The sequence below is a fragment of the Anser anser genome (genome assembly GCF_964211835.1).
Source record: "Anser anser genome assembly, chromosome: 22".
Lineage (NCBI taxonomy): Eukaryota > Metazoa > Chordata > Aves > Anseriformes > Anatidae > Anser > Anser anser.
The window spans coordinates 9,465,596-9,491,268 of record NC_139743.1 but is presented as its reverse complement, the minus strand read 5'-3'; the positions used below and the strand labels follow the sequence as shown (position 1 = coordinate 9,491,268).

General features: G+C 55.2%; 1 protein-coding gene across 1 annotated transcript; it reads left to right on the top strand.

Moving 5' to 3' along the window:
• Window positions 1–220: 220 nt before the first annotated feature.
• DCPS (decapping enzyme, scavenger) lies at window positions 221–25,260 on the top strand. The gene is made up of 6 exons (XM_083808136.1): window positions 221–416; window positions 773–941; window positions 10,910–11,055; window positions 17,690–17,803; window positions 22,690–22,800; window positions 24,809–25,260. The coding sequence occupies exons 1-6, from the start codon at window positions 240–242 to the stop codon at window positions 25,073–25,075; spliced, it is 984 nt and encodes a 327-aa protein (XP_083664262.1). The 5' UTR covers window positions 221–239; the 3' UTR covers window positions 25,076–25,260.
• Window positions 25,261–25,673: the final 413 nt, after the last annotated feature.

The window sequence follows — 25,673 nt, the reverse complement described above, 5'->3', positions numbered from 1 at the left end:
GGTCCCACGGCCCTATGAGGCTGGATCTATAGGGCAGGGATATGGGTGTACATGGTCCCACGGCCCTATGAGGCTGGATCTATAGGGCAGGGGCTGTGAGGCCCGAGGTGCCGGGCTGGCCGATGTCCCCCCCTCACACCCCCGCAGCTCCTGGGCCGGCTCCGGGGCGCTGCGGGGAGCCCCCCGGCCCGGCAGGGGGCGCAAGCGCCGGGCGCGGCCGCTCCCTTTCGGCGGCGGCCATGGCGGAGGGCCCGGAGCCGAAGCGGCGGCGGGCGGAGGCCGGGGCCGGGGCCGGGGCCGAGGCCGAGGCGGGCGCGGAGCCGGGCCCCGGAGCCCCGTTCCCGCTGGGCTCCGTGCGGCTGCGGCGGCTGCTGCGCGACTCGGCGCGGGAGAAGGCGGCCTTCGTGCACGGCCAGGTAGCGGGGGGAGCCGGGGGGAGCCGGGGGGAGCCGGGGGGACCGGGGGGAGCCGGGGGGACCGGGGGGACCGGGGGGAGCCGGGGGGACCGGGGGGACCGGGGGGAGCCGGGGGGAGCCGGGGGGACCGGGGGGACCGGGGGGAGCCGGGGGGAGCCGGGGGGACCGGGGGGAGCCGGGGGGGACCGGGGGGAGCCGGGGGGAGCCGGGGGGGACCGGGGGGGACCGGGGGGAGCCGGGGCAGCGGCTTTAAGCTGGCAGGAGGGGGGTTAGGGCCGGTATCGGGGGGCTGCTCGCCGCCAGGCGTCCCCGCGGGGCTGCGGGGAGCTCCCCGTGCCGATTTCCGTCCGCTCCAGGTGACCGGCCCCTCGGGAGAGGACACGGACGCTGTGCTGATCCTGGAGAAGACTCCCTTCCAGGAGGAGAAGATCGAGGAGCTGCTGAAGAAGCACACCAAGCTGGAGCTGCAGATGTCCAACGACATCTACAGCACGTACCGCCTCTACCCGCCCCCCGAGCTGAGCGGTGAGTGCGGCCCCGCGCTGCGGGCCCCTGGCCGGGCTTGGCCCCCGAGCTCTTCCCTGCCGGCCTGCAGGGACCCGGGGCTTGCCGGGTGCGCTGCCCGCTGCCAGCCGCTGCGCTCCTCGGCCCGCGCTGCCCCCGGATCTCCTGAGGGCCTCGAGCCGTGCTCTGAGGCAGCGCAGCTCCCCCCCGCCGGTGCTTGCGCTCCCCGAGTTTCCCGGTGCTTTGGGCACCGCGGTGGGCTGCCAGGTGGGCAGCTCTTCGATCGCCTGCAGCCATCGCTCTGCACCTTGCTGTAAAGCTGAAGGCGGCCTCGTGTGTCTGGAAGTTGCCTGTTCTGTTTGAGATGTCGGGTAATCTCTTAGCTGTCATCCCTCCCCATAAGGTATGCTTTGAAAACATCCTCTGCAGAACATCTGTGTGAACTCTTCTCGTTCCAGGGTGTCATCTCCTGTGCTGTATTTTCATTGCCCGGTGTTGCCTTGTAAGGACAGGCAGCTAATGTGATGGGAATGGGAATTTAAGTGCTGGTAGCCCCTGGTGTCTGATGCGTGCAGGCAGACACCTGGTGTGTGTCTGCCTTTCAGGCTGCTCCCTGGTGATTTCACACATCCCTGCGTTACAAATTCCTGATTAACAGCCGAGTATGGCGAGGTCAGATGAGCAGGTTGAAGACATCATGGGACGGTGTTGGCCTGTGAAATGGATTTTCATTGCCATCGAAAGTCTTCTGTGGCTGCGGCACCCTTCAGCTGCTGACGGAGGGGCATGCTTTCTTGGCTGTCCTGGTGCTTAGATTTAATGCTGACGTTTGTTTTAATTCTGGAAGTGCAGTGATTAATTATGTGTCAATGCTGCTGTAAATGTGATGATAACCAGACAGGTTTAACGTAGTCAAAATTAATCAAAGTGGTAGTCTAAAGTAAGAAGTTGTTGTGGTCCCAAATCAGATTTTCAGGGCAATGCACGTGTCTTCCCCCAGATGCTGCTATTTTAGTGCAGCTTCCATTGTGTTAGGTGGAAGCACTGTCTGGCTTTGGAAGCTTGCGTTTTTCTGCAGGTAGCTTGAAATTGGAAGTTTTGGCCTTAACCTTCCAGCGGCAGGAAAGTACGGCGGTGCGGTGGCTGCTGAGAGTGCCCTGGGCCGTTGACAGGATTGTGGAGCCGAAGGCTGGCAGCAGCTCCCACGAGGTGGCATTGCAACGCTGAAATGCCGGGACCTGGCTCCAGCCTACAGAGATCACTGGGTGCTCTTGGCTTGCTTGCGCTGTCTTGTTACAGGGCTGCACGACTCCGTTGTTGCTCTGACAGCAGAAATGCTGTTACAGCTTGATGTCAGGCCAGCAGCCGTGCGTTCGGGTGCTTAACAGCGTATCTGGGGAGAGTTAACCTTCAGCCACCCTGGTAAAAGTCACTTTCCTCCTGTGCCTGGCTTATCGGATGTCTCCTCCTGATCGATGCTTCCGTGCTGTGACCCTTTCCTGCATAGCTTTGCTATCTGCTTTTCACGCCAAACCCGCTGCTGTGCTTGCGTGTGACTGCGCTGCTGCTCTTCTGGCTGTGAGAAGGAATAAGCCCGTGGCATCCTCCGGCAGAAGTTTGTCTTTCGAATCACCTTTAAAATTGCCTTTCAAAGGCAGGTTTTGCAGCAGCTTTACCAGGGGTGCGCCTGCCGTGGTTTGGAAGCAGCGTGCCCCCAGACAACGCGGAGCATCCTTGCTTCCTGCTCCCTGGCGCAGCTGTGCCTGCGTCCCTACGGCTGGCCCCGCAGGGCTCCGCGCTGGACCGCTCCGTCTCCCCAGCTTCCTACGCCAGCACGTCGTTACCAGAGAAAATGCAAGCAGGGTGAATGATAAGCATGACTGGGAGATGTCTCCCTTGGCAGTTTGAGGCCTGTCTGCTGACGTTAAAAAAGGCTTAGCTCTTCCTTTGAAGAAATTTGGTGCTGGAGGAGCTGGGGTCTTTGATTTACAGCCAACCCTGTGGCAGCTCAAGCTGCTCCAGGCTTCCCCGTGCCTGGCTCCACGTATCTCTGGCCATCCAGGGGCAGCGTGTGCTGCTCCTGGCCTGGGGAATGGGCAGGTGCAGTTCTCTGGCTCCTGACCCCGTGGCGAGGCTGGCCCTTCCTTGCAGGGTGTTGTGATGCTGTGTTGAGTTGCTTTTGCAGGTATCTCGCTTGAGATGCTCTCAGGCAGCTGCGCTGGCACCCCAGGACACTGAGCACTGGAGGAAACAGGTTTGGGAGCAGAAGGAAATTGCCCTTCTGAGTTGAGTCATGGCCCAGGAAGGGAGTTGACGCAAGGAGTAAAGCTAATAAACCTTAAAATGAAGGATGAGGAATTTCCTCTAAGGCTGCGCGCAGTGCCAGGGCTTGTGAGAAATCCCTGGACATCGTGTGGAGACCTAGCAAGACCTGGCTTGGGGTCTAACTTGGTCTCTTGGCTGTGGTGCTAGGGTTTTACCTCCTGGCGTTTGCGGGTTTGCACTTCCGCATGGTCTGAACGCAGTACCTTGCAGAAGAGGTCAAACTTTGGCCTCACCCAGTTCCACTGAAAAGCCCTGGGTCGCTGTGTCATGCAGAACAGGAATTTGCCCCGGGGATTTTGCGGCTTCCCTGCCGAGGGCAGCCAGGCCCCCAGACCGAACTCCTTCCTTTCCGAAGGTGGGGCGAAGCCCCCTTACAGCAAACTGCCTGGGCCGAGCACCGGACAGCTGCCGGTGGCCGGTTCGCGTCTGCACCCAGGCTGGAACGGGGCGCGCCGACGGCGCAGAGCAGCTCGTGGGAGGAGCTGTCTGTGTCTCGGTTAGCTGCCTCCGGGTCTCCCGCTTTGTCAGAGCACATCTCTCAGTGTCGCCTTCGTGGTTGAGAGACCCCGGGAGGCTCCGCGTTCAGCTGGGGCTTCCCGATAGCCGAAAGCGGATATTTTCATCACCCTTTTCCCCCCTTGTCGTTTAAGCCACTCGGCTGCTGTTTCGTCCAGGGACTAAAGCTAACGCCAGCTCTGCGTGATGAAAGCTTGTTTTGTCTTGGTAGTAAAAGAGCCTGCAAGGCTGGGCAAGGCTCTTTGTTTGCACGGCCCAGCTTCGTGGGGAAGGTATGGAAGAGGCAAGCTAAGAGATGCAAGTCACCTCGAGCAAGCGGCTTCCCTCTGCCCTGGGAATCAGAATTTCGGCGTGCGGCAGCCGCAGCTTACGGGCGAGCTTTCTGGGGCTGAGAGTGTGCCAGAGGGTCCTGGCTGGGGGGCGCGTGGAGACAGAGCTTGTGTTCGTGCAGGAACAGGACCTCATCCTCAGCGTGCTCTGCTCACCAGGCTTACTGGCCGCCGGGACAGACACTTGGTGGGCAAAATGGGAAATAACGTTTGAAAACCAGTTTGGTGACAGTGTTCGTCTGAAGCGCGACCCAAACCCACCCCGTTAAGGAGAAGATAATTTGTCAGTGAGCTTGCTGGCAGGGCCGGTGGGATGCCCTCTAATCATACCTGGTCTAATAATGAAAAAGGAAGTGTTTTAACTTTGTTCTAGGCTAGCCAGTGGGTGCTGAGGGCAGCTGTTTGGAGATCAGCTGTGTGGGTCTGTGGGGCAGAGCTGTAAACGCTTCCCCGTGTTTGCAGCACAGCGTAACGCTGACTGATGGGGAGGGCGAGGGAAGAATGTACCTCTTGCTTAAGCTCTTGCCGTGCTTAAATATCAGTGCGGTGCTTTCCCTGCCCCTTGCTCCTGCCTGGGTTTAACAGGCAGCTGGTGTCTGAAGGCGTGAAATGCTGGCAGAGGAAACCCCGGCCCGGTGACCAGCGGGGAGGGCAGGGGCTGCCTTCATAGCAGGGGAAATAGGGCTTTCATCGCAGTGCCAAAGGAGCGATTGCAAAAGCTAGATGCTTTAAGCAAGGCGTTCCCTAACAGCATCCAGCTCCCGGTGGTGCGTTTGCCCAGCTGACATCTGTTCGGGAAGGAGCGGCTGCGTTTTCCAGCGCGGCGCAGCCCCGTTTGGCCTGGCTGCTGGCGGAGGTCGTGTTCGTGGCACCGAAGCCGCGCTGGCGTGATTCAAGGGCTCTTGTCAGCCCTGCGCTGGAAGGAGTCTCCGTTTGCCGCACGCGGCGGCGGCTGGCAGGTGTGCGGCTCCCTGTCACTAGCCTTTCCACAAGCACAGCCCGTCCCCGCGCTGCAGACTGAAGCTCACCAGCTCATAGTCTGAAAATGAACGCACTGGGAGACGCTCCGGCTCTCCGACACAGGGTGGAGAAACTGTGGGAGAAAGGGAAGAGCGTGGAAGGCGGTGGGGAAACTATTCAGTCATGCAGGAAGTGATACATATTCCTGCGTTCCTGAGCCCAGAAAGCGTCTGGTTTCAGGCAGCAGGAGCTGGAGAAACTTGCATGAGCTGCACCGGGAAGGTCTGCGTCTCCTGGCGTCTGCAGCGCTTCCAGTGGCCGTGTTTGCACCCCCTGCCCGCCCGCGGGGCTTGCCCAGCAGAGCGAGCCGCCCCCTTAGGGTGTAAATATCAGTCAGAGCCTGGAGCAGTGCCTGGGCCGGAGGGGGGTGTTGGGTGGGTGCAGAAGAAAGGATAGAGAAGGGAGGGCTGGTGCGGGGGGCGGTGGGAGGCGTTACCGTGCTTTGCCCCAGTTTTCAGGAGGTGGTGACTTGGAACTTGTCTCCTTCCCACGCTGTGACTGCCGCAGCCAGGGCCCGCCACGTCCTCCTCCGGCCGTGGATGAGAAGCAGAGGCCGGACGACCTCGGCAGGAGGCCCCGGCAGCGCGCTTGGCTTGCCCTGGCACGTGCTGGCCCCGGAGGCTGCGTGAGCTCTCGAAAGCCTCGTCCTCGGTGAGCGCCTTTGTGGTGTTCTGTAAGGGAAACCCCAGGCGTCTGTGAGGGAGCGAGGCGGGACCCGGTCAGGGGGAGGTTACGGCAGGTGTTCGCCTGCAGCACTGCACAGCGGTGATGGCAGCCAAAAATGAAGGATGTTCATGCAGGGGGAAAGGGGGAGGCTGTACGTCGTTCAGTTCGGGTAGGTCTGAGTTAAAAGGAGGAGCTGGGGACAGTGCAGGGAGATGTGTGCAGCAGGAAAGACGTCGCAGAGGAAAAACCTGCAAGAGCGCAAATGCAACTTTCCCTTCAGCTGCCTGTGCTGGGCACTTACCTTGTGTAGCTCGTAAACCAGAGCACCACCTCAGCTCGCTTTTAGCGAAGGGAAGAAACAAGTGCCCCCACCCAGAAACAGAATCAGGTTGTTCCTGCCCCACATGCTTCTCTCAACTCCTCAGCACACTTAAATTTATTTAAAACACCCCAAAAATAAATTGCAATGGCCCATTTTAATACTGCCTCTGAGTTTCTTGAGCGAGATGAGAGAAGCGAGCACAAATTATCTCCGCGTGTCTCCCTGACCTCTTCCTCACTGTTTGCACTGGTGTGAAGTCTCAGGACAGCTTGAGCCATGCAGCTGACTTAGCTGGTTCACTTTGAAAGCACGGAGAACCTGGGGCAACGTGTTATGTCCTCTGCTTCTGGCAACAGCTCTCTTCAGTCCCTTTTGTCTGTTAAGATTCCCAAATTGAGCTGGCTAGCTCTTTTTTCGTGTGTTTTGTTTTGTTTGTGTGCTGGGTTGTGTTTTGCTCTCCTTTTTGGCAGGGGAGGGGAGAAGTTGTTTGGTGCTAGTCCGGCTGAGCTTCGTTTTCTTGTGGGCAAGGAGCCAAGAGCACGGAGTATTCCCTCAGACACCCCCTTTGCAGGGTGAGCTGCCCAAACGGCTGTCGTGTACCACTGGAGTACCTCTGGCATGCGTTCATTCAGGTTCCTGCAATTAGACCTCTTTTTTTTTTATTATTATTTTTTTAGGTACCTCCAGCTAATTGCCAGGCAGTCCTGACTTCCAGAGTAAGCCACAGACGTTTTGTGGCGTCCTGGGGCTGGCATTCAGGAACACGCTGGCTGACGTGACTCAGGTGCACGCGGAGACAATCGCTGACCCTTTAGCAACCTAAAAACCACACGATGTGTCCAGTGATTTTTTTTTTTGCCCTCTGTTTCCTGGCTAGTTTGTGCCCATACGGCATCGTACGTGGTATTTTAATGCATGTGGAGCCTGTCAGGAGCAGGGCAGCTTTTAAAATGAAGCATGAGCGCGGTTGGTCGCCCGCAAATGGAAAGACTTAGCAGCGAGCGAGCGTGGTCTCGCTGGCATCTGTAGCGCGGATGCTTTCTGTGGCCGAGCGGGGCTGCAGCGTTCTCATCCTGAGTGCGAGTGCTTGGGCCCCTAATGAAAGTCAGGCTCCGAACATCTTTCAGGCAGCTTCTCTGGCCTTAGTCACTTATGTTAATTAGCAGTGTTGGGGCGTTCCAGGGCTGATGAGACCTCTAGAAGGGAAATAATCATTAATGAACCGCAATTTCTTCCCTCTCTGCTTTTCAAGACATCTGCTGCTCGACCACAGCTGTGCGTTAAGGGTTCCTCTGATCTCGCGCTGTTTTAAAGCGCATGAAGTGGCCGTCTCCGCCAAGAGTGGCCGCCCCCGGCCTGGGCGGCAGCAGGGCCTGCTCCTGCGGGACGCGGGGGCGATGCCCGGCAGCGCTGCGGCAGCGCGGGCGCACGTGTTGTATTCGTCGCCAGCCCCGGCGTGCATTGGTTCGCTGGACTTCCGTGCTCTGGCCTTGTTTCGGGATATAAAACTAGCTTGTGGAAGCTTCAGCTGAAGGCCGATCTTGGCATTTTGTCTCTTGCCTTTCTGTTTTTCCCCCAGTGCTTTTTTTTTTTTTTTTGTCTTTTTTTTTTAAGTGAGGAGTGGAGGAGCTGCAGCCTCGTCTTCTGCTCTTACATCATCCCACTAGAAGTGCTAATCGAGTCCTGGAAAACAACCTTGTTTGAACATGTGTATGGTGGGAATCAGACCAGACTGCCCTTGTGGTTTGCATTTTCATATTTCATGTTACCAGCATTTTCCTGTGGATTTCATTAAGCTGGGCTTGGCATGAAATGAAAAGGCAGTCTCCCAGCTTGTGCAGCGCTGACCTTAAAAAAAACAGAAACCAGAAAACAAAAAAGATTCCACCCTGATCCTGGCTTCGAGAGCAAATGGATATTTACATTCAGTGTCTGGCTAACATATAGACGTGTATAAAGCTCGAGGCACAACTGGTTGGTGCCCCGGTGAGCGGCTTGGTGGGTGGTGCGCGGCCCGCGGTCTTTCTGACAGCGGCAAAAGCCGTCACAGAGCCTGGGCAGAAGCTGGGAGCCGGGGCCTGTTTGCTCTGAACGGCGGGACTCCTGCCCCTTGCTGCACGCAGATCTGATTGCTGCCCCGGCTTTGGTTCGAGCCGCGAGGTGTTTTTCGCCTTCCAGCATGACATTCGCTGCCAGCTTTCCGTCGGCTGGGGCGGCGGAGGCCCCCGTCGGTGCCGCGGCAGGCTCTGTCGCGCACCCGGTCGCGGGCAAAGGGGGAAAGTCTCCGAGCGTTGTGCCGCCGCGCGAGGCGTGCCGCTGCCAAGGTCAGAGCCGCTGGGGCGGGATGCAAGAGCGCCCCTCGCCGTGTAACGCCATGGAAAGCACACCTCCAAGTCTTAATCTCAAGGCAAACAGAAATTGTTTTCCTTCTGTTAAACAGCTAAGCGCTCTCCGCTGGGCGGCTGGTGCAGGGGAACGAAGTGAATCATCCAGCCCTCTTCCCTGAGCTCATCTGGCCACGCTGATCAGCCATTGTTTGCTCCAGATGGGTCCCTCTGTCCTCGGCCTTCTGTCCTCAGGGCTGAGCACCCGTATGGCCGGGAGCTCTGGAAAAGGAGCGGTGCCAGCCCTTATCTTGTCCGCGCGCTCCCGGGAAGTCATCAGGGTCTCCTTCCTCCGGAGGGACGCTGCGAGCCGAGGTCTGTGCCGAATGAATGCTGCCAGTCACCGTGCACAAGGAGGTCTTGTTCCCGCAAGTCGCGTTTGGCACAGGGCATGGGCCAGCGAAGAGCCTTGCCTGCGGGGCAGGGAGGATGGCCTGGCTGTCATACGGCTGCTCACGAGAAGTACAGAGCTGTCCCTAGCTCCGCAGCTGAAAGAGGCTTTCAGAGGAGATGAATGGTCCTTTCCACGTTACGTTTTGCATTATGAACGGAGGAAGCTTTCAGGACGCGGGGGCAGCAGCCTGCCGCGAGCCTCGTAGCCTAAGCTGGGTGCGGTGGAGCAGGGCAGGGTGCTGGGGGCTGGCTGGGGTCAGGGTGTGATCGCCTGTCATGGCAGAAGTGCCTATTTCTCCTACTTCTCTCTTCCTGCATCCCTTCTGCTGCCTGGTGTGCACACCGAGGGTGGTGCTGCTGTCCCAGCTGCTCCGCTGTTTGAATTCACGAGGGGCTGATGAGGTGCCTGTCCTGTTCTTTCTGCTTCAGAGCTTTTTGTTTGTTACCCAAATGGAAGAAACTCTGTCCTAATCTTGTTCTCTAGAAGCAGACAGCCGTGGTGTGCTCTCAAACACAGCGTGCATGTGCTCAGAAGGACCCTCCAAGCTGTATCAAATAGAGTTTTGGCTCTTCGACTCCTGCAAAATGAGGCTGCATCATTTTGGAGCTGGCTGGGGAGCCGAGCTGCTTCAAGTCTGTTTGCAATCAGAAAGCAGCTCTAGCGGCCTCCCTCTGCGGGAATTTGGGCAGCTGGAGTGAAGCTACGCACAAACTAAAGAACAAAACTTTTGGAAAGGTAGGAGCGGGTCCGCTCCGGGGCTGCGAGGCCCCGCTCCCTGACATTGCTGGGGTCTGTCCCTGTCTCCGTTAGGGGCAGGAGCTAGGGGCTGCCATGGAGTTGACTGCTGGCACCTCAGCTTTGGTGTTTTGGCTCGGCGCTGCAGCCCTGAGACAAACCCTGCTCGAGGCAGTTGCAGCAGGATGGAAGCAGGGGAACAAAGTGGGTTTCGGGCTCCCCCAGGAGAGCAGCTCTCCGGTGCTTGAGTAGTTCAACCACCTTCCAGTCTGCGCACGGCCGTGCCGCCATCTCCCCAGGTCTGGCTTTCAGCTGCCGCTTCCAAGCACGCTGGCGTGTCCCCGGATGGCTCAGGAGGCTTGGCCAGCTGCTCCGCTCTCCTGGTGGCCCGCTCGCTGCGCCTGAGCTTCCCAAAGACCTCAGGAGGCTCCTGGCTTCGTCTGGAAAGCGCCTGCGTCCCACGGCGTGGGTCCTCTCCTCCGCCAGCGCTTCTGGTTGTGCCCAGTTCCCTCTCCCCATTTTCCAGCCGACTGCAAGCGTGTGGGGTGGGCTGGGGGCTGGTTTCCCTGGCCGCGGCTGAGCCGAGGTGGCGCAGGCGGGCGTGCTGGCGTTACGTGGGCCGGATCCAGAGCAGGCTCAGCTCCATCTTCTCGCAGCCTCGGCTCCCCTGTCCCTGCCCGCCGGTGGCTTTCCCGAGGCGGTCCCTGGGGACGGCGGCTGCCCCGGTGTTCCCAAGCCTGGCGGCTCCTCGTGCCAGCCCCTGGCGTAGCCCCGCTGCGTGCAGCTCACGTGGTGTCTGCTTTGGTGGCTGGAGAAAGTTGCAGAGTGCTTGCCTGATAACATCTGGTTAGCTTCAGATGTAAGAATGAGGAAAATGCCCTGGGTAGCGTTGTTGTGCGCTGCTTCTGTCCTAGTTGGCTGCACACAAACTCTTCCCTGGGAGCCCCGGATCTGTGCTGATGCTGCTGATACGTCTGAAAAGTGAGCGTGGGAAAAACCTTTTTGCACAGAGTACCCTTCCACCTGAACTGGAAATACAGGCTCTGGCTGTGCCGTCTGCTGCTGCTCCTTGTCTGCAGCTGTACCAGCCTCCTCTCCTTTAGAGCAGAAGGAGCCCTGCAGGTTAAAGCACTTGCCTGCCTCCTGTGTCAGCTCCCCCCTGCTATTTTAATGGTATCTTTTTGAAATGTGTTAGTGTGGCATTTATTAGAGGGCGAAAAAAAGGATTTATCAGGAACTAAGGGGAGTAACTTGGCTTTCACCTGTGATTATAACTCAGCAAAAATGTTTATTTCTAGAGATAAAAACCACAGTGGTGTACCCCGCCACAGAGAAACACCTGCAGAAATACCTCCGCCAGGAAGTGCACCTCATCCGTGAAAGCTGGGAGGATTACAAGAACATAACGCTGCCCTTCATCCAGTCCCAGAGCTTCAGCATCCAGGTAGGGGCACTGCTGCTTCCCCAAGTTGCTGTGGCTCTGCATCCCTCTGCAGAGATGGAGGAGTCTGAAGGAAGAGGTGTTTCAGGCAGTGGTGTGTCAAACACCATTTGACAGCCTCGACAAGGTGGGTTCCAGTTGTGCTGGTGCTGGAATGGGTTTGGATGGTGGGAATTGAGGGCAGGAGAAAAAAAGCTCAGTTCTCAACCTGTTTTTTTTCTTTTTTTTTAGCAGTCTTGATTTTGATATTCTTGTCTGCAGCCCGATGGCTGCTTCCTGGCACCACAGCCGCCAGAGGCTGTGCTTGCAGGAGCACCAGCAGCTGCGCAAGGCCTCGTGCATTGCAGTTGTGGCATGCTGCAGTCTCCGATTCCTGTGGCCAAACCAGAGCTGAAAATGTGCCTTGAAGTCAACGGATTCTGCAAAGCCTGACATTTGCAGGAGCCTTAGGGACAGGGGCAGGGCTCTGGCTGTCTTTGGTCTCCCTCTTTAACATATTGGGCTGTCAAATATCTCCTCAGAAGCCCATACAATCGTAGAATGGTTTGGGTTGGAAGGGACCTTAAAGGTCATCCAGTTCCAACCCCCTGCCATGGGCAGGGACACCTCCCACCAGACCAGGTTGCCCAAAGCCCCATCCAGCCTGGCCTTGAGCACTCCCAGGGCTGGGGCATCCACAACTTCTCTGGGCAACCTGTTGCAGTACCTAACCTCTCTCTGAGTAAAGAATTTCCTAGAATTGTAGAATCATTAAGGTTGGAAAAGACCTCCAAGATCACCTCCCCGATCCTGCTGGCTGCACTATTCCTGACACAAGCCAGGAGGCCGTTGGCCTTCTTGGCCACCTGGGCACACTGCTGGCTCATGTTCAGTTGAGCATCAATCATCACCCCCGGATCCTTTTCCTCTGCACAGCTTTTGAGTTACTCTGCCCCCAGCCTGTAGCGCTGCATGGGGTTGCTGTGGCCAAAGTGCAGGACCCGGCACTTGGCCACGTTGAACCTCATCCCGTGGCCTCTCCCCATCGACCCGTCCTGTCCAGGTCCCTCTGCAGGGCCTTCCTACCCTCCAGCAGGTCAACACTTCCCCCCAGCTTGGTGTTGTCTGCAAACTTAGTGGGGGTGCCCTCAATTCCCTCATCCAAGTCATCAATAAAGATATTAGAGAGGACGGGCCCCAACACCCACCCCTGGGGAACACCCCTGGTGACCAGACACCAGCTGGATTTCACTCCGTTCACCACTACTCTCTGGGCCCTGCCGTCCGGTCAGTTTTTAATCGAGCAAAGCGTGTACCTGCCCAAGCCACGGGCTGCCAGCCTCTCCAGGAGAACACTGTGGGAGACCGTGTCAAAGGCCTTGCTGAAGTCTGGGTAGACGACATCAACAGCCTTTCCCTCATCCACCAGGAGGGTCACCAGTCATAGGAGGAGATGAGGGTGGTCAGGCAGGACTTGCCTTTCGTGAACCTGTGCTGGCTGGGCTTGGGGGGTTTATTCTGCTCCACATCCCAGATTTCCGGATGAGGCTGAGTACCCCGAGGATAACCGGACTGACTATTAAAGATAAATGTGAAGAAGGCAGTAAGAACCTCAGCCTTTTCCTTATCCTCAGTAGTTGTGTTCCCACCGCGTCCAGTAAAGGATGGAGATTCTCCTTGGTCCTCCTCTTACTGTTAATGTATTTCTAAAAACGTTCTTTGCTGTCTTTTACCACAGTGGCCAGGTTGAGCTCGTGCTGGGCTATAGCCTTTCTGATTTTTTCCCTCATATGCCAGCAGCTTCCTTGTACTCTCCCCGAGTTGGCTGCCCCTTCTTCCACCAGGCATAAACTCTCTTTTTCTCCTGGACGCTCAGCAGAAGTCCCCCGTTTGGCCACGCCAGTCTTCTTCCCCACCGGCTCATCTTATGGCACACGGGGACAGCCTGCTCCTGCACCTTGAGGACTTTCTTCCTGAGGAGCATCCAGCCTTCCTGGTCCCCTCTGCCCTTCAGGACCGACTCCCAAGGGACCCTCCCTACCAGCGTCCTGAACAGTTCAGTCTGCCCTCTGGAAGTCCGAGGCAGCGGCTTTACCGACGTGGATCAGCGGTGCTCTGCCCCCGTCCCCCTCTTGGTTGCACCCTCTGTAGATCGTCAGCTCCCCAGCACTTCGCCCTCTCTTCTGACTGCGGGCCTGTTGAGCAGACATGACCGGCTGCAGATTATTCGAGATGTCTGGGTTGTGAGGCTGCCTGCTCCACTGAAAACACCCGCTTAGCTATCGTACTACCTTGAGGCAGTCTGACCTGGGTAAGCTCAGCAATGCTAAGCCAGGCTCTTTCCCCTAGGCTCCTCCAGTATAGCTCTCCTGTTCTGTGGCATTTCTGCACCGTTACAGAAAAACGTTTCCCTTGGAGGTGTATCCGAAGTGTGTTTCCCAGGGTTTCTGGAGGCTTTCTGCGTTGGGATGTTCCTTCTACAAGGGTGGTTCCCTGGGTGTTGGTGCTGTTTGCTGGGCCTTTCACGTGTCTCTTGGGTGTTGTGGAAATGCGAAGACTGAGACTGTGCCTGGTTTCCTGCATCACAACTCGCTCGTCGTGCTTTGCATACAGATACTCTGCCTTTCAGTCCTCTGGTCCATATTCCATGGGGAGAAGCTGAATTTCAGTCTGCTTCTCGCCCCAGGCAGTGGAAATGGACTTGTTTCTTCTTTCATCTCCTTTTTGACCACTCCTTTCCCTACCTCATCTTTTGTCTTTAGAAGGAACACAAGTCTGTAGGGACCAAATCATGCCAGCCTGCGCAGCCTGTAATGCTAGGCTTACTGAGTAATTGATTACTGCTTTTTCAGTGCATTAAAAGAAACTGATTGCTTATGTATCTAATCTGTGCAGCCACTGCCGTGAAAGGGAAACCAGGAAGCAACCTGAACAGCTTTTAAAGCCAGACGGTGGCTTCTGCGTCCTCTCCCCTGTGATGCTGCCTCTGCAATTCACTGATGAGGGAAGCGTGTGCCCTCTCCAGCTGACTGCAGGTGAGGGTCTGCTGAGGCCATCCATTAAAAATAAACTCCTTTGTCTCAAACAAAAGCCAAACACCAGGCCTTGGCTATCCTCTCCCTACACCTTTGTTCTGCTCTCCTGAACAGCAGCAGAACAGTTAACGGGGTTTGCTGTTGTGATGCCTGTTCCCTAATCACTTGCAGATGAGCATGAATCTTGCTTTCTGCATCTAGTGCCAGGAGGCACCTTGCAAACTGCAGTGTGCACTCAATTGCTCCTCACCGCTCGCTTTTTTTTTGCTCCATCATTCAGCTTTCTTGCAGCAGTCAGGCTGCAGCACCAGTGATGTACAGGAGGCATTTATTAGCTGGAGAAACAGGAGAGTCCACTTGCACCCGACAGCAGCTTGCACAGATGTTTTCTCCATGCCTTTGCTCTGCAGGCTGTGAAGTTCCCTGACGTAGCAGCAGCCTTCAGAAGTTGCTTGAGCTCTCTCTCTGCCCATTCCACCAGGTGCTTGTGAGCTGGTTTCTGCGCTAGGTAGGTGCATGGGAACACGCTCTGGTTACCACTGGGAGCAGCTGCCTTAGCTGCGCTGAGAGATGTCGGTCAGCATGGTGTGACCATCAGGCCTTGACCTCTGTCATTTGGTAGTGCAGTTTCTTGTCTTTAAGTGGTTTTGAAAAGAGGCAGAGGAAATATGAAGGGTAACAGAAGTACTGGAGGACTACAGAGGAGGCTCTGTTTTCTGCCTGGAGAACGCAAAGCGTGGATACTTTCAGCATAATAGTTTTATTGTGGTCCCAGCTTCTGGACATGTGTTGTCCTCCCCAGGCTTGTGCTGGAAACAGCAAGAGCAGCCAGCTGATCACTGCTGGTCACATGAGGCAGCACTGGGGTAAAATTCAGCTCATCTGATCAGTGAGCTTATTAAGGTACTGATAGCTTGGCACTTCTCAAAAGAGGAGGCGTGAAAAAGTAAACGGCAAACTTTCATTTTCTGCAGAGCTTCCTGCCCTGCTTTTCTTCTAGGGTCACAAAGCACAGCGATCTTGTGACATGCTTTCCAAAATCTCTTCGAGGATCTGAATTTCTCTAAGATGTTATTGCTAGGGAGAAAAGACCAGAAATTTAAGCAGAAAAAGAAGGATCAAGGGAGGAGAGGTTCGTTTGTCCCTAAGGAGATGTATTCAGGTCAGTTCACAATGATCCTAAGTTTTGATTAGATTAATTAAACTCCTGACAGTTCCCAAAAGGGCTGTCTTTTATCTTGAGCATCTGGCGTGCACAGCAGCCACTGACCCAGCTCGCTTGGTGTGTCTGCAAGACTGGCAACGGCTCCATTCTTCTGTACCCGCCTGGGGTAACAGAAATGTTCTGTACCTAAGCTTGATGGGAAGATGAGCGTGGTGGTGATGAGTGTTGTGTCTGGTTTAGACGCCTGTCCATATCCTAAACACTCCCTAACACTAAAACAACTGGGGGTGCTCTTTCTACAACCTAGTTGTCTCAGTTAGGATTTCTTTCTTCAGAGACTGACTGGGGGAGGAACAATTGGCATTTCAAACTAATCTCAGCTTTCAAAGCCTAGCCATTTCCTACCATCTTGCCCTATCTTCTAGAGACCTGGTTAATATTGGAAGCCTTCAGTAAGACCCCAAGACTGTTAGCAATTAGAGGAAACCAAGTCACAGTGCTCTCTGTAAAACTTTTCATTTGGCAGGTGATGTTTAGAGCAGGTGGGCAGCTTGTTAGCAGGAAAAGAAATCCAGATATAAAGATGTTTTCTGCCCATCTTACTTTGCCATTTATTCCTGCCCTCTTCCATTTCATAGCAGAAACTTGTCTTGTCTCTGGATGGTGCTTTGCTCTGAAGGTACTGCTGCAGGGGGAAATATTTCTCTGTGGGGTCTGAGGTCCCACGTCCTTCTGTTCCCCTTCCCAGCAGCCCAACTGGAGCTGGTGAGGAATGCAGGGGGATAACCAGAGCAAGGATTACAAGCAATCTGGAGGTTGAAGCTTTAAATATAGAGACAGAAGAGTGGCAGGCTGTTTTCTAATCAGTCAGGAAACCAAGAGACATGCATTGCCCAAGAAAACACAGGCCTTTCGTGTTCACCCAGAGAGTGCTGACTGCCAGCAGCAGGAGCTGTATCCAGCCTCAGGCTTGCAAGCAATGTGCTGCTTCCTTTCCGAATGGAAAAATCAGCTGAGTTTCCTTTCCGGAGCTAGTTGTAAAGGTTTCAGCAGAGCGTGGGAGGTAAAAGGTGTAAACAGGCCCAGAGCTGCATGCAGTGCCGTGAGAGACGTCTGCGGAGCCCCAGACGAGCTGACTTCAGCCTCTGTCGATCTCGCTAGGGCCTGGCAAGCTCCAGGAGTGGCGTTGCTCATGCTGGTGAGGAGCCTGCTCTGTCTGAGTGCTCGTGCCTGTTTGCTGCCAGATGGGGAGCGCGGAAGAGGAGAGCTGCTGCCCCTCCGGGGTTTTTGTGCTTGCAGCGGTCCGCAGCTGTCTCCCCAAGCAGAGAAGCAAACATGGGCACGTGTCCCAGTGGCAAGGGAGAGACCTGGGCTCTGGGGTCTGCGCCGGGCTCTGCTCTCGGCTTGCTGGGGTTAAACCAGCCAGGTTGGAGCCCTTGGCTGCGTATTTCCTTCTGGGTGCTGAGTCAGGCTGCGCCCCGCTGCCCCGAGGTAAGGTTTCTTCACCTTCATTGCTGGAAGGAGGAAGCCCGTGCTGCCTGAGCTTGCTCAATGCCCTAGCAAGCAGCGAGCCTGGCTTCCTTTTCAGAAGTCTGTTCTTGTTACAGACAACCCATTAATCAAAGGTGCTAATGACAAGCAAGACCATCAGACGGTAATTTGGCACAACCTGCAGGAAGAGCTCAGGAAGGTGGCATTGCAGACGTTCGTGTAGCAGGGAAGGCGGCAGCACGATGTGCTGGCTGGAGAGCTCAGCTCTTAGCCAGCTGAGTCAGCCTGCGGGGCTGGAGTCAGGCTCGCTTAAAAACATTTAAAACCATTTTTGGTTATGGAAGAAAACGGGCTGTCCGAGCAGTAGACAATGAGTTCTGTGTGTGAGCGTTCCCATTTAGTAAGAATTTGTTTAGCGTTAGAGCTTGGGGTCGGAGCCTGAGTGTTGGGCACCTCAGACCGAGGACCCGCTCTGGGACCTGGCGCACGCTCAGGCTCTGGCCAAGCAGCCGGGTCTGGCTGCAGGATACTGGACTCGATCCTGTCGGGAAGAATTGTCTCCAAATCCTCTTACAGGCAAATGTAACAGTTTTTATACTGGGCTAAACCGTCCCTGTTCAATACCTCATCTCCAGCTGTGGCCAATTCTTAATGCTTGAGAGGAAAACAAAAATCCCTGAATAATTTAGCTAGCCAGCAGTGTAGTGCCATGCAGTGGGGTCAGGGGGGTATCTTTTGACTGAAGTACTCGTAATCGCCTGGAGTTTGTTGGAGTTTTTTATGGATAATTAACTACAAATGTTGTTGGCCAGGAATTTATTTGGTCTTTTTAAAATCAAGTTGTTGATTTTTTTTATTTTTTTTTTTATATTCTCCTTGCAGTAAATACAAACTAATCCATGAGCTTGGGTTAAATGTGCCTGAGTTTATTTTCTCTGCTGGTTTATAAATCACGTTTCTCTTTCAGTGGGTGTATAATATCCTGGAGAAGAAAGCTGAGGCTGATCGAATCATCCATGAAAACCAAGATCCCTGCAACGGCTTTGTTCTTGTTCCAGATTTTAAGTGGAATCAAAACCAGGTTTGTTTGCTACTCTTGTTTTTGAAGGGATGCTGCTTGTTTAGAGGTAGTACAGAGGAAGTGTCCCCTTTTGTATTACTAATAGCACGTTAATGAAAGTTTTAGTAGGGGAATGTATCCTTCCTGTTCACACCGTCATTAAGCAGTGATGCTGCCAGTGACTCAGGGCCTTGTATCGCACGTGGACACTGCACAACACAGACTGTCCTCACTCCTGCTCAGTGATTTATTTATTAGCTTCACTTTCTCTTCCCTGTATTGGCCTGAGTATTGTCATGATGTGTTTGAACCTAAGTCCAGATGCCTGTTTGTTCCCGATGAATTCATTTGTTTGGGTTTTTGTAAGCCTAAATGTGAGGCATAAATCAGTCGGATGTGTTGTTGTCCTCCGATTGTTCCCATTAACTCTCCTGCACACGATATCAAACAGATGGTTGTTAGCTTATGAGCAGCTGCTTAACCCCTCGCTGGAGTGGCCACTTGTTGAGATTCAGAGGTTTTAGCCCAGGCTATAATCCTAAATTGAGTGGCTCATTATTTCCTTTGACTCTGGCTCAGCTCCTGCGGTACCTCCGTGGCCTGGAGACATCAAGGCCCACGGCGTGCCTGCGGAGATGAAATACCCGACGCTCAAAGAAGCAAGGCTCCAAGCCTGCACCCGTTGACTCGCTGGAGTCAAAAAGTCCTTCACGTTTCTGATCCTCAAAACTTTTCCACGGGTGGCAGCGAGGGAGCGTTACCGTTTGATGGAAACTTAGAAATGGGAACTGAAAATAGTCCTGCCTGTGAGCTGTTACCACAGTGCGATTCTGTGCTTCTGCGCTGAGCGTGGGCCAGGGGGAGGCCGGGAGGCAGGGGAATCATCTCTGGTCTGCTGCTAAATTACTTGGGGGAATGACCAGGTGGGTACACGTACGTTACCGCAGGGTAGTCCGTATACAGGGTGAATTCCCCACACATCAGCTATTCCAAAAATCCCTTGCCAAGTTGCTGTGAGTAACTGAGCCTGAATTTCCACCTGTTCCCCCAGAGGTGCGACCTTCAGCGCGCGAAGCGGGCGCCACGCTGCAGGCTTGCAGCCTTGCTCACGCCGTTCAGTGTCTTTACTTGCAGGATGGTGACAGCAACACTTAGCGATCCCAAAAAGTTAATTTGCAGCAATGTGCCATCCTTTTCCTCGCTCTGAGCAAAGTCGTGGTGTAAATTCTCACTCACTGGGACCAAACCGAGTGGTTTGGATCAGCATTGGAGGCAGGTGGGCTAGAGGTTGTACTTTAGTTTTCTCTGCTGTACCCAGGTCTCAGAGCTGGTATGGTTAGGGAGCACTTAGATGGTAGGATTTGTCTTTAGGGAAGGTTTATCCATGCTGCTGTTTGCTTTTTTTTTGTGAGCCAAACAGGATTTTCTTGGTTTCTTCCCCGTGGCTGCCCTCGCCGCTTGCCCTTGCTGCCTCTGGAGCAGCACAGCAGCTGGCCCTGGGGCAGAGCCTGCCCTTGAGCCCCGACTCCTCCAGGCTCTGGGGGAGGACTGGGGAGGTGTCGGGGGGTTCAGCACGTTACACGTGGGTACTTTCTTCTAGGTGATGGGAGTTGTTGATAGCTGGGTGCTTCCTGTGTTTTAAAAAAACAGAGGCGTGGACTCCTGGATGATTTTTGTGATTCTTTACCCTGAGAGAAGGGCTTGGACTTTATTTTCTACGTCCGTGGCGTTCAGGATTTATAGCCCCTCATGCTGAATGTCTCTTTCCCAGGCAGATGAGAGAGCGTCCCAGCAAGGGGTGTTGGCTTCTGTCTCTGAGCCAAGATATTTCTTCTTGGCTGCGGGCAGCTCCAAGCCACGGCTGAACCTGGTAGCCTCGAGGTTTGCTGCGAGCACCGGTTCCTTCCATCCTCCCGTTGGATCCCACCAAACAAGCAGGGCTTGATGTCGCTGCTTGCAGGCAGGCGCAACATCCCACGCCTGGAAAATGCAAACGGGCCGGTGAACTGCTGAGCCTGCTGTTAGCCGTATACAAATGATTTTAATTTGAGAAAAACGTTTCTGCAGCAGGGGAGTTCCTTAAGGAGGAGAAGCTGCGGAGTAAGAGAAGTCCTGTTTGTGAGCTCTTGGTACAGGCTTTTGTGTGCAGCCTGGCCTTTCGCGTCGAGCAGGGTACGTGCATGGCTCCCGTTTGGTGAGGCTGCCGTCAGGAAGACGAGGACTGTTTTCCCTGCCTTGCAGGAAGCTGGGTGTGCGCTCAGCAAGGAGGGTACGGCTTTTAATTTAGTCATCCGCATAAATAAATTGTATTCTGACAGACGCTGAATGCGTTCGGGTCCAACGTGTCTCAAGTCCTAATGTATTAGATTAAACGTGGGACCTGTCGGAACAGATCTCATCCCTGCAGCTGCTCTTCAAAGCCCTCGGATGTTCAGATTTCGACTCATCTCATCAGCACGCTCTGCCGGCGGCGGCTCACAGCCGTAGGCTACTAAATTAAATTAGGGAAGCGAGATAGGGCTCCCAGCAGGACTCGCCGAACCTCCCCAGAGCACGGGCTTAGAATTCTGTTCGACAGTGTCGCCTTGTGCTCTGCCTGCAGATCCTGCAAATGCACCTGTAGTTATTTCAGGCTGATGGATGGGAGGAAGGTTTCCTGTTTGTGTTTTGAAGTCTTCCCGCTTGCTGCTGACCTCCTGCAAGCGGGAACGGCTGCTGCTAGTCAACCTGTCGGTCCTTGGTAGCACTTTGAGTTTTCTTGGGTCTTTTTTTTTTGCCGCTTAGCAGCGCAGCGTTTGCCCTCGCCGATGCCCGTGAGTGCGGGTTCGGCCCCGCCTGCAGGACCAGCCTTGCCTGGCGGGGTCCAGCGAGTGCTCCAAGCTGGAGCGTCCCTTCCTGCCCGGTGCCTGCCCGCAGCAGTGGGCCGCGGGACAGGCTTGCTCGGCTGCCTCGACCTCCTCCTCCTCGCCTCTCGGTGCCTCTGTCCACCGTCGAGCCGCAGGCTAGCGGGCGGCTGGCCGGGATCAGCCGGCCATGCTTAGCATGGGTAAGCTGACACCTAAAAAAGACTGCAGCAGCGGTTTGACAGCTTGGCCTGTGCAGAGGAATCAAGTTCTTGTTAAACATGCGGCTGGGAGGCCGGTTTTAGATCCCTCTAGCTTTTTTCCTCTTCTCAAACCCGCAGGAGCCCCGAGGCGTTGCCTGAAATGGTGCCGTGCATTACATCACTGAGGGCCTTTTTAGCAACAGGCTTATTTGTTTCAAACAGTAACATACAGATGTTGTTCTAAGGAGAGGGGATGTTTGCTTTTCTCCTGCGAGCCAGCTCTGGTTTGAAGAAGGCAAACTTGATACGCCATCTTTTTTGGAGCTGTGCACAGGGCTGCTCTGAGAATCAAATCAAACCATGAGAATTGCTTTGTTGGCTGGATGCAAATAAAAGCTTTGTATTTCGAGAGTCCCAAGACAGGGTTCTGCAAGCATCTTTTGGCATGAACATCTGTTTCTGAATAGCCAGATGGGTTTCTTATAACCCTGAAAAGATCTGCTGGGTCTTGGATATCTAAACCCTTTGCTTTAGTGTTTATGTCGTTAGAAAACCGCTAAGTAACCTGAAGGAGACAGGGATTAAATGCTGCAGAGAGGGGTTGTTTACCAGGAGGATTCGGTTTTGGAAACAGAGGCAGCTGAAGATGTAGCCTCGGGCAACTGCTTGCCAGGACACAGCACAGCACAGCGAGAGCACAGGTAGATTCAGGCGCGGGTGACGTGCAGCCGTGGATATTGCTACAGAGCATCTCTGTTACCAGCGGTGCGTGAGCCTGTGTCGTGTCCTTCTGGCGGCCTCTGCCTCTCTGCACGGGCAGATCCCTATAAAAGGGGCTCCATCTCCGTGTTTGTTATCCCCTGTGCAGCAATGCCACACGATGATCTGACGGAGCGTTTGATTTTTATTTATTTTTGGCATACAGCGATCCACGACCCTGTGTTCTGTTAAACATTTAATTCGGTAAGTGCTTCCGGAGGTGCCAAAGGTCTGGCTGGGAGCTGCTGCGCGGCCGTGTGTCACGGCAGCGGGGCTGTCAGGTGGATGATTAGATCCTGAAAACGGTTATTTATAGAACGGGAGCGACTGGAAAGCGGCCCACTGTTTGTGCAGTGGAAATATAGGAAGCTTTTCATTCGGAAAAATCTACAGTCACAGTTCTGGCCGCTGGCATGCAGCGTAAATCCTCGCCGGGGCGCGGAGATAAGCTCCGCAGAAAGGCTGCGCTCAGCGCCTCGGGCGGCTGCAGCCCCGCGCAGACCTGGTGCCTCTCCTGCCCTGTGCTGGGGTCTTTAGTCTTGCTGCCTGCTGGGACAAGTGCTCCTGAAACGCTCGAGGAGATGCTGGAAGCGGGTTATTTCTGTGGAAGGTGGCGGTACTTGGGAAGTCTGAAACGTGGGGAAGCAAAGGGTAGAGGAGGCTCGGCGACTGTTTTAGTCTTGGAGCAGTGAAATAAAACCCAGTGACTACACGTGCTGTGTGTACAGTAGAAAAAGTTTGCTTGATCTGCCTTTAAAACCGAGAAGACATTTGTGATCGTGTTGTGCATTGTCTGGGAGAAAGCTCCTGTCCTCTGGTTGTTACTGTTCCAACAGCTGAAAAAAACAATTTGTCCAGAAGGGGTTATTAAAAACACGCGGGGTTTGGGGTGAACGCATCTCGTACCGGGGTTCTCAGCTAGGATTCCTCCCAGCTTAGACGCTGGTTAAATAAGACAGCAGGTAGTGAGCACGCGTGTGTGTCTGTGTTGTGACACAGCGTGGAAAGCTCAGGTTAGCGTGCCGGGGCCAACGTGCTCAAGCCTCCGCTGCTCGTTCTGTTGTCAGCCTCACCAGCATCCTCTGTCTCTGCTTGTCCGCAGCTGGACGACCTCTACTTGATAGCCCTCATTCAGCGCCGGGACGTTAAGTCCCTTCGGGACCTCACAGGGGAGCACCTGCCTCTGCTGAAGAACATCCTGCAGGAAGGCAAGGTGAGTGCAAGGGCAGCGGGCGCCTGGGCTGCTGCTCTGCTCTGGTCCCTGCCTGAATTCCCCGGCAGTCGGGGTGGCTGCGAGCCCAGACCTGGCAAAGAACCGCCTGCAGACCAGCAGCTGAGAGATGCTAACGTTGCCCTCCCAAGGTCCTTCCCGTTATTTTGCTGCAGTGCGAAGCCCTGTGCCTACCAGGGGCCATCCGTTAATAGATGACGGTGACTTTCCTTGCAGCCGCGTGCGGCAGCGCTGGGAGCGGAGGGGTGCCTGGGGACGCTGCTGTGCTGGGCGGCCACCCGAGGGGGGGCACGCTGTGCCGCGGCGGCAGGCCGGTGGGTCTCCCTGGGAAGCGCTGAGGGGGGAATGGAGCACTAAGGAAAAGAGGGCGCTTTAAATCCTGCTTCGTGCTCTGGCTTCTGTGCCCTTGAGGCCGGATACATTACCGGCGTCCTGGGCTGCTCCAGGCACTGACCAGGGCTCGGTGCCTAGCAAAGCAGCGAGTCTCCGTAGGGCCATGGGAAGCGTTTTCTGGTTTCCTTTCCTCCTCGATTTAGCCCCTCTCATGGGAGATGGTGGGGGGGAGGTGTGAATGCCTCCCTTGCCTCTTTCCCTTCCTGAGACCAGAGCAGAGCCTGCCCTGTGGGCGATGCGCTCTCTGTTCGCCTTACAAGGGCCTGTTGGGTTGGGAAACCCCTCCCAGCAATGCCCTGCCAAGCCTGGCCGTGCTGCCCTCCCTGCATCTCTTTCTGGGGACCCTGGTGGCTTTTCTTTCCTCCCGCAGCCACCAGACACCCGTTTGTACGTCACCGCGTGGTGCTGAGTCCTGATGTCGGAGCTGAGGCTCTCCTCCGTAGCTCGAGAACAGTGCTGCCTTCATATTGCTGCCTTCGGCCTCACGCTGTTATGTCCCTGGGCTTGCGTGCTGGCGTGGCGCGTTCCAGGAGAAGGAAACATCTTTCTGGAAGGGGCCGGAGAGGTGGTGGATGTGTCTGGGAGACCGCCCGTCCCTTTGGAGCAAAGTCTTGCTCTTCTTTAAGAAGAAAACACCCTCTTCCTTTTGGCAGCCAGGCTGGGAACAAAGTCTGACCGCTGCCTGCCTTGGAACTGGGACTGCTTCCCGCGGGCAGTGAGCGCCTCACCGCTCCCCTCTCGGGGGTGCTGGATATTGCTCTGCCCGCAGCGCGCGTCAGGAGCTGAGCTTGTCCTCCTGCGCTAACAGCTTCCTTTCTGACCCCTCGGCCATTTTCTCTGGCCGGTGACTTTTCCAGCCCGACACCGGGGCATGCTTGGTAATGGGCCGTATAGATCGGTGTGTGATAGTTCCTCTTCCCTTCACTGCATTCGAAATTTGGAAACTAATTGCACTGGGGAAAACAGAGATTAATTAAGAGATTAGTCAGGGGATTGCAGCGTGCTGAGCAGCAAACCAAGCCGGTGTGTTGGAGTTCGCTGTTGCTGTTTATAGCTTTAATTACACTGGCTGGTAACGGGATCCTGTAACTTGCTGAGCGAGCTGAAGAGATAAGGGAGGAATGGAAAACAGCGAGAGCGGAGAGCACATCCCGGTACGGAGAAGTGGGGCAGCCGGAGGATGAGGGCTGGCAGAGAAGAGCTCTGCCCTTCCGAATTTCCCCATCTCTCTTGCTGGGAGGATGGAGGAAGCAGAAATTGCTCCTTTTTGTCTTTCCTCTGCCTAACAGGGCTCGGGCTCCCCTGCTCCTGGCTGCCAGACAGCAGGGCGTGTGAGCGGGGCTCCCCTCTTGGTGGGGTGTTTATTTAACAGCTTCCTTTGATGTTTTCACTGCCTGAACCTTCTCCACCCATTTCAATCCTTCTGCAGACTCATTACCAGCCAGGGAGTTTGCCTGGTAACTCTCTGCCTTTCTCTCCTTATTTGTGGCACCTGGGGGCTCTCCTTTCCGTCCCTTTGGGGTCTTTATTCCCACCTGCTCCCCGTCACCCATGCCTTCGCTGCACGTTGCCCTTCCTGACCTGTTTTTCTCCTCAGGAAGCCATAGGAAAGCGCTTTGGTGTGCCTGGATCCCAGCTGCGAATCTACCTGCACTACCAGCCCTCCTACTACCACCTGCACGTGCATTTCACTGCCCTGGGCTACGACGCCCCGGGCAGCTCCGTGGAGAGAGCCCATCTCCTGGCAGACGTGATCGACAACCTGGCGCTGGACTCGGCATACTACCAGAAACGGGCCCTGACCTTTGCCCTGCGGGCTGACGAACCTCTGCTTAAGAAGTTCCAGGAGGCAGGGAGAGTGTGAACTGGCAGAGCCAACGCGGAGTTGCTTTTGTATCTTTTTATCCTAATAAATGCGTTGTGTCTTTTTTTTTTTTTTAAAGGGTTTTGTTGCTTTCTTTTTATACTTGGGTTTTGTACAAATTGGGGCCGACAGCCCATTGCTATGGAAACTGTTCTTCTGCTTAAGTCAATTAAAACCTTGATTGAGTAACCCTGTTGGTGTGGTGTTTTTACCAGACACGTAGCAGTGGCCTGGGCTCCTCCGGGACTGCGGGAGGGAGTGGAGGGATTTGGGCAGGAGGGTCTGTGCACATCCATCTTCTCCACCCAGAAGACTGGCCAGCAAATGCGGGGCTGGTGACAAAACCGAAGATGGTGCCAAGGAAGGCCACTGTCCTCAGAAGGCTTCGCTTCTCTCCTGGGGGCTCACCCCCGGGAACAGGATTCCGGCTTTCCTGGGGCTGGGAGGGCTTTATTGCTCCAAGTGAATGACTAAACCGAGTCCTCGCCCCTGCCGGCCAGATGCAATGGGCTCCGTGGAAGGCAAATGTGACTTGCCTGATCCTTGGCCTTGGAGCCATCACTTCTAAGCTGCTAATTAATCATACGTACAGCTTAAA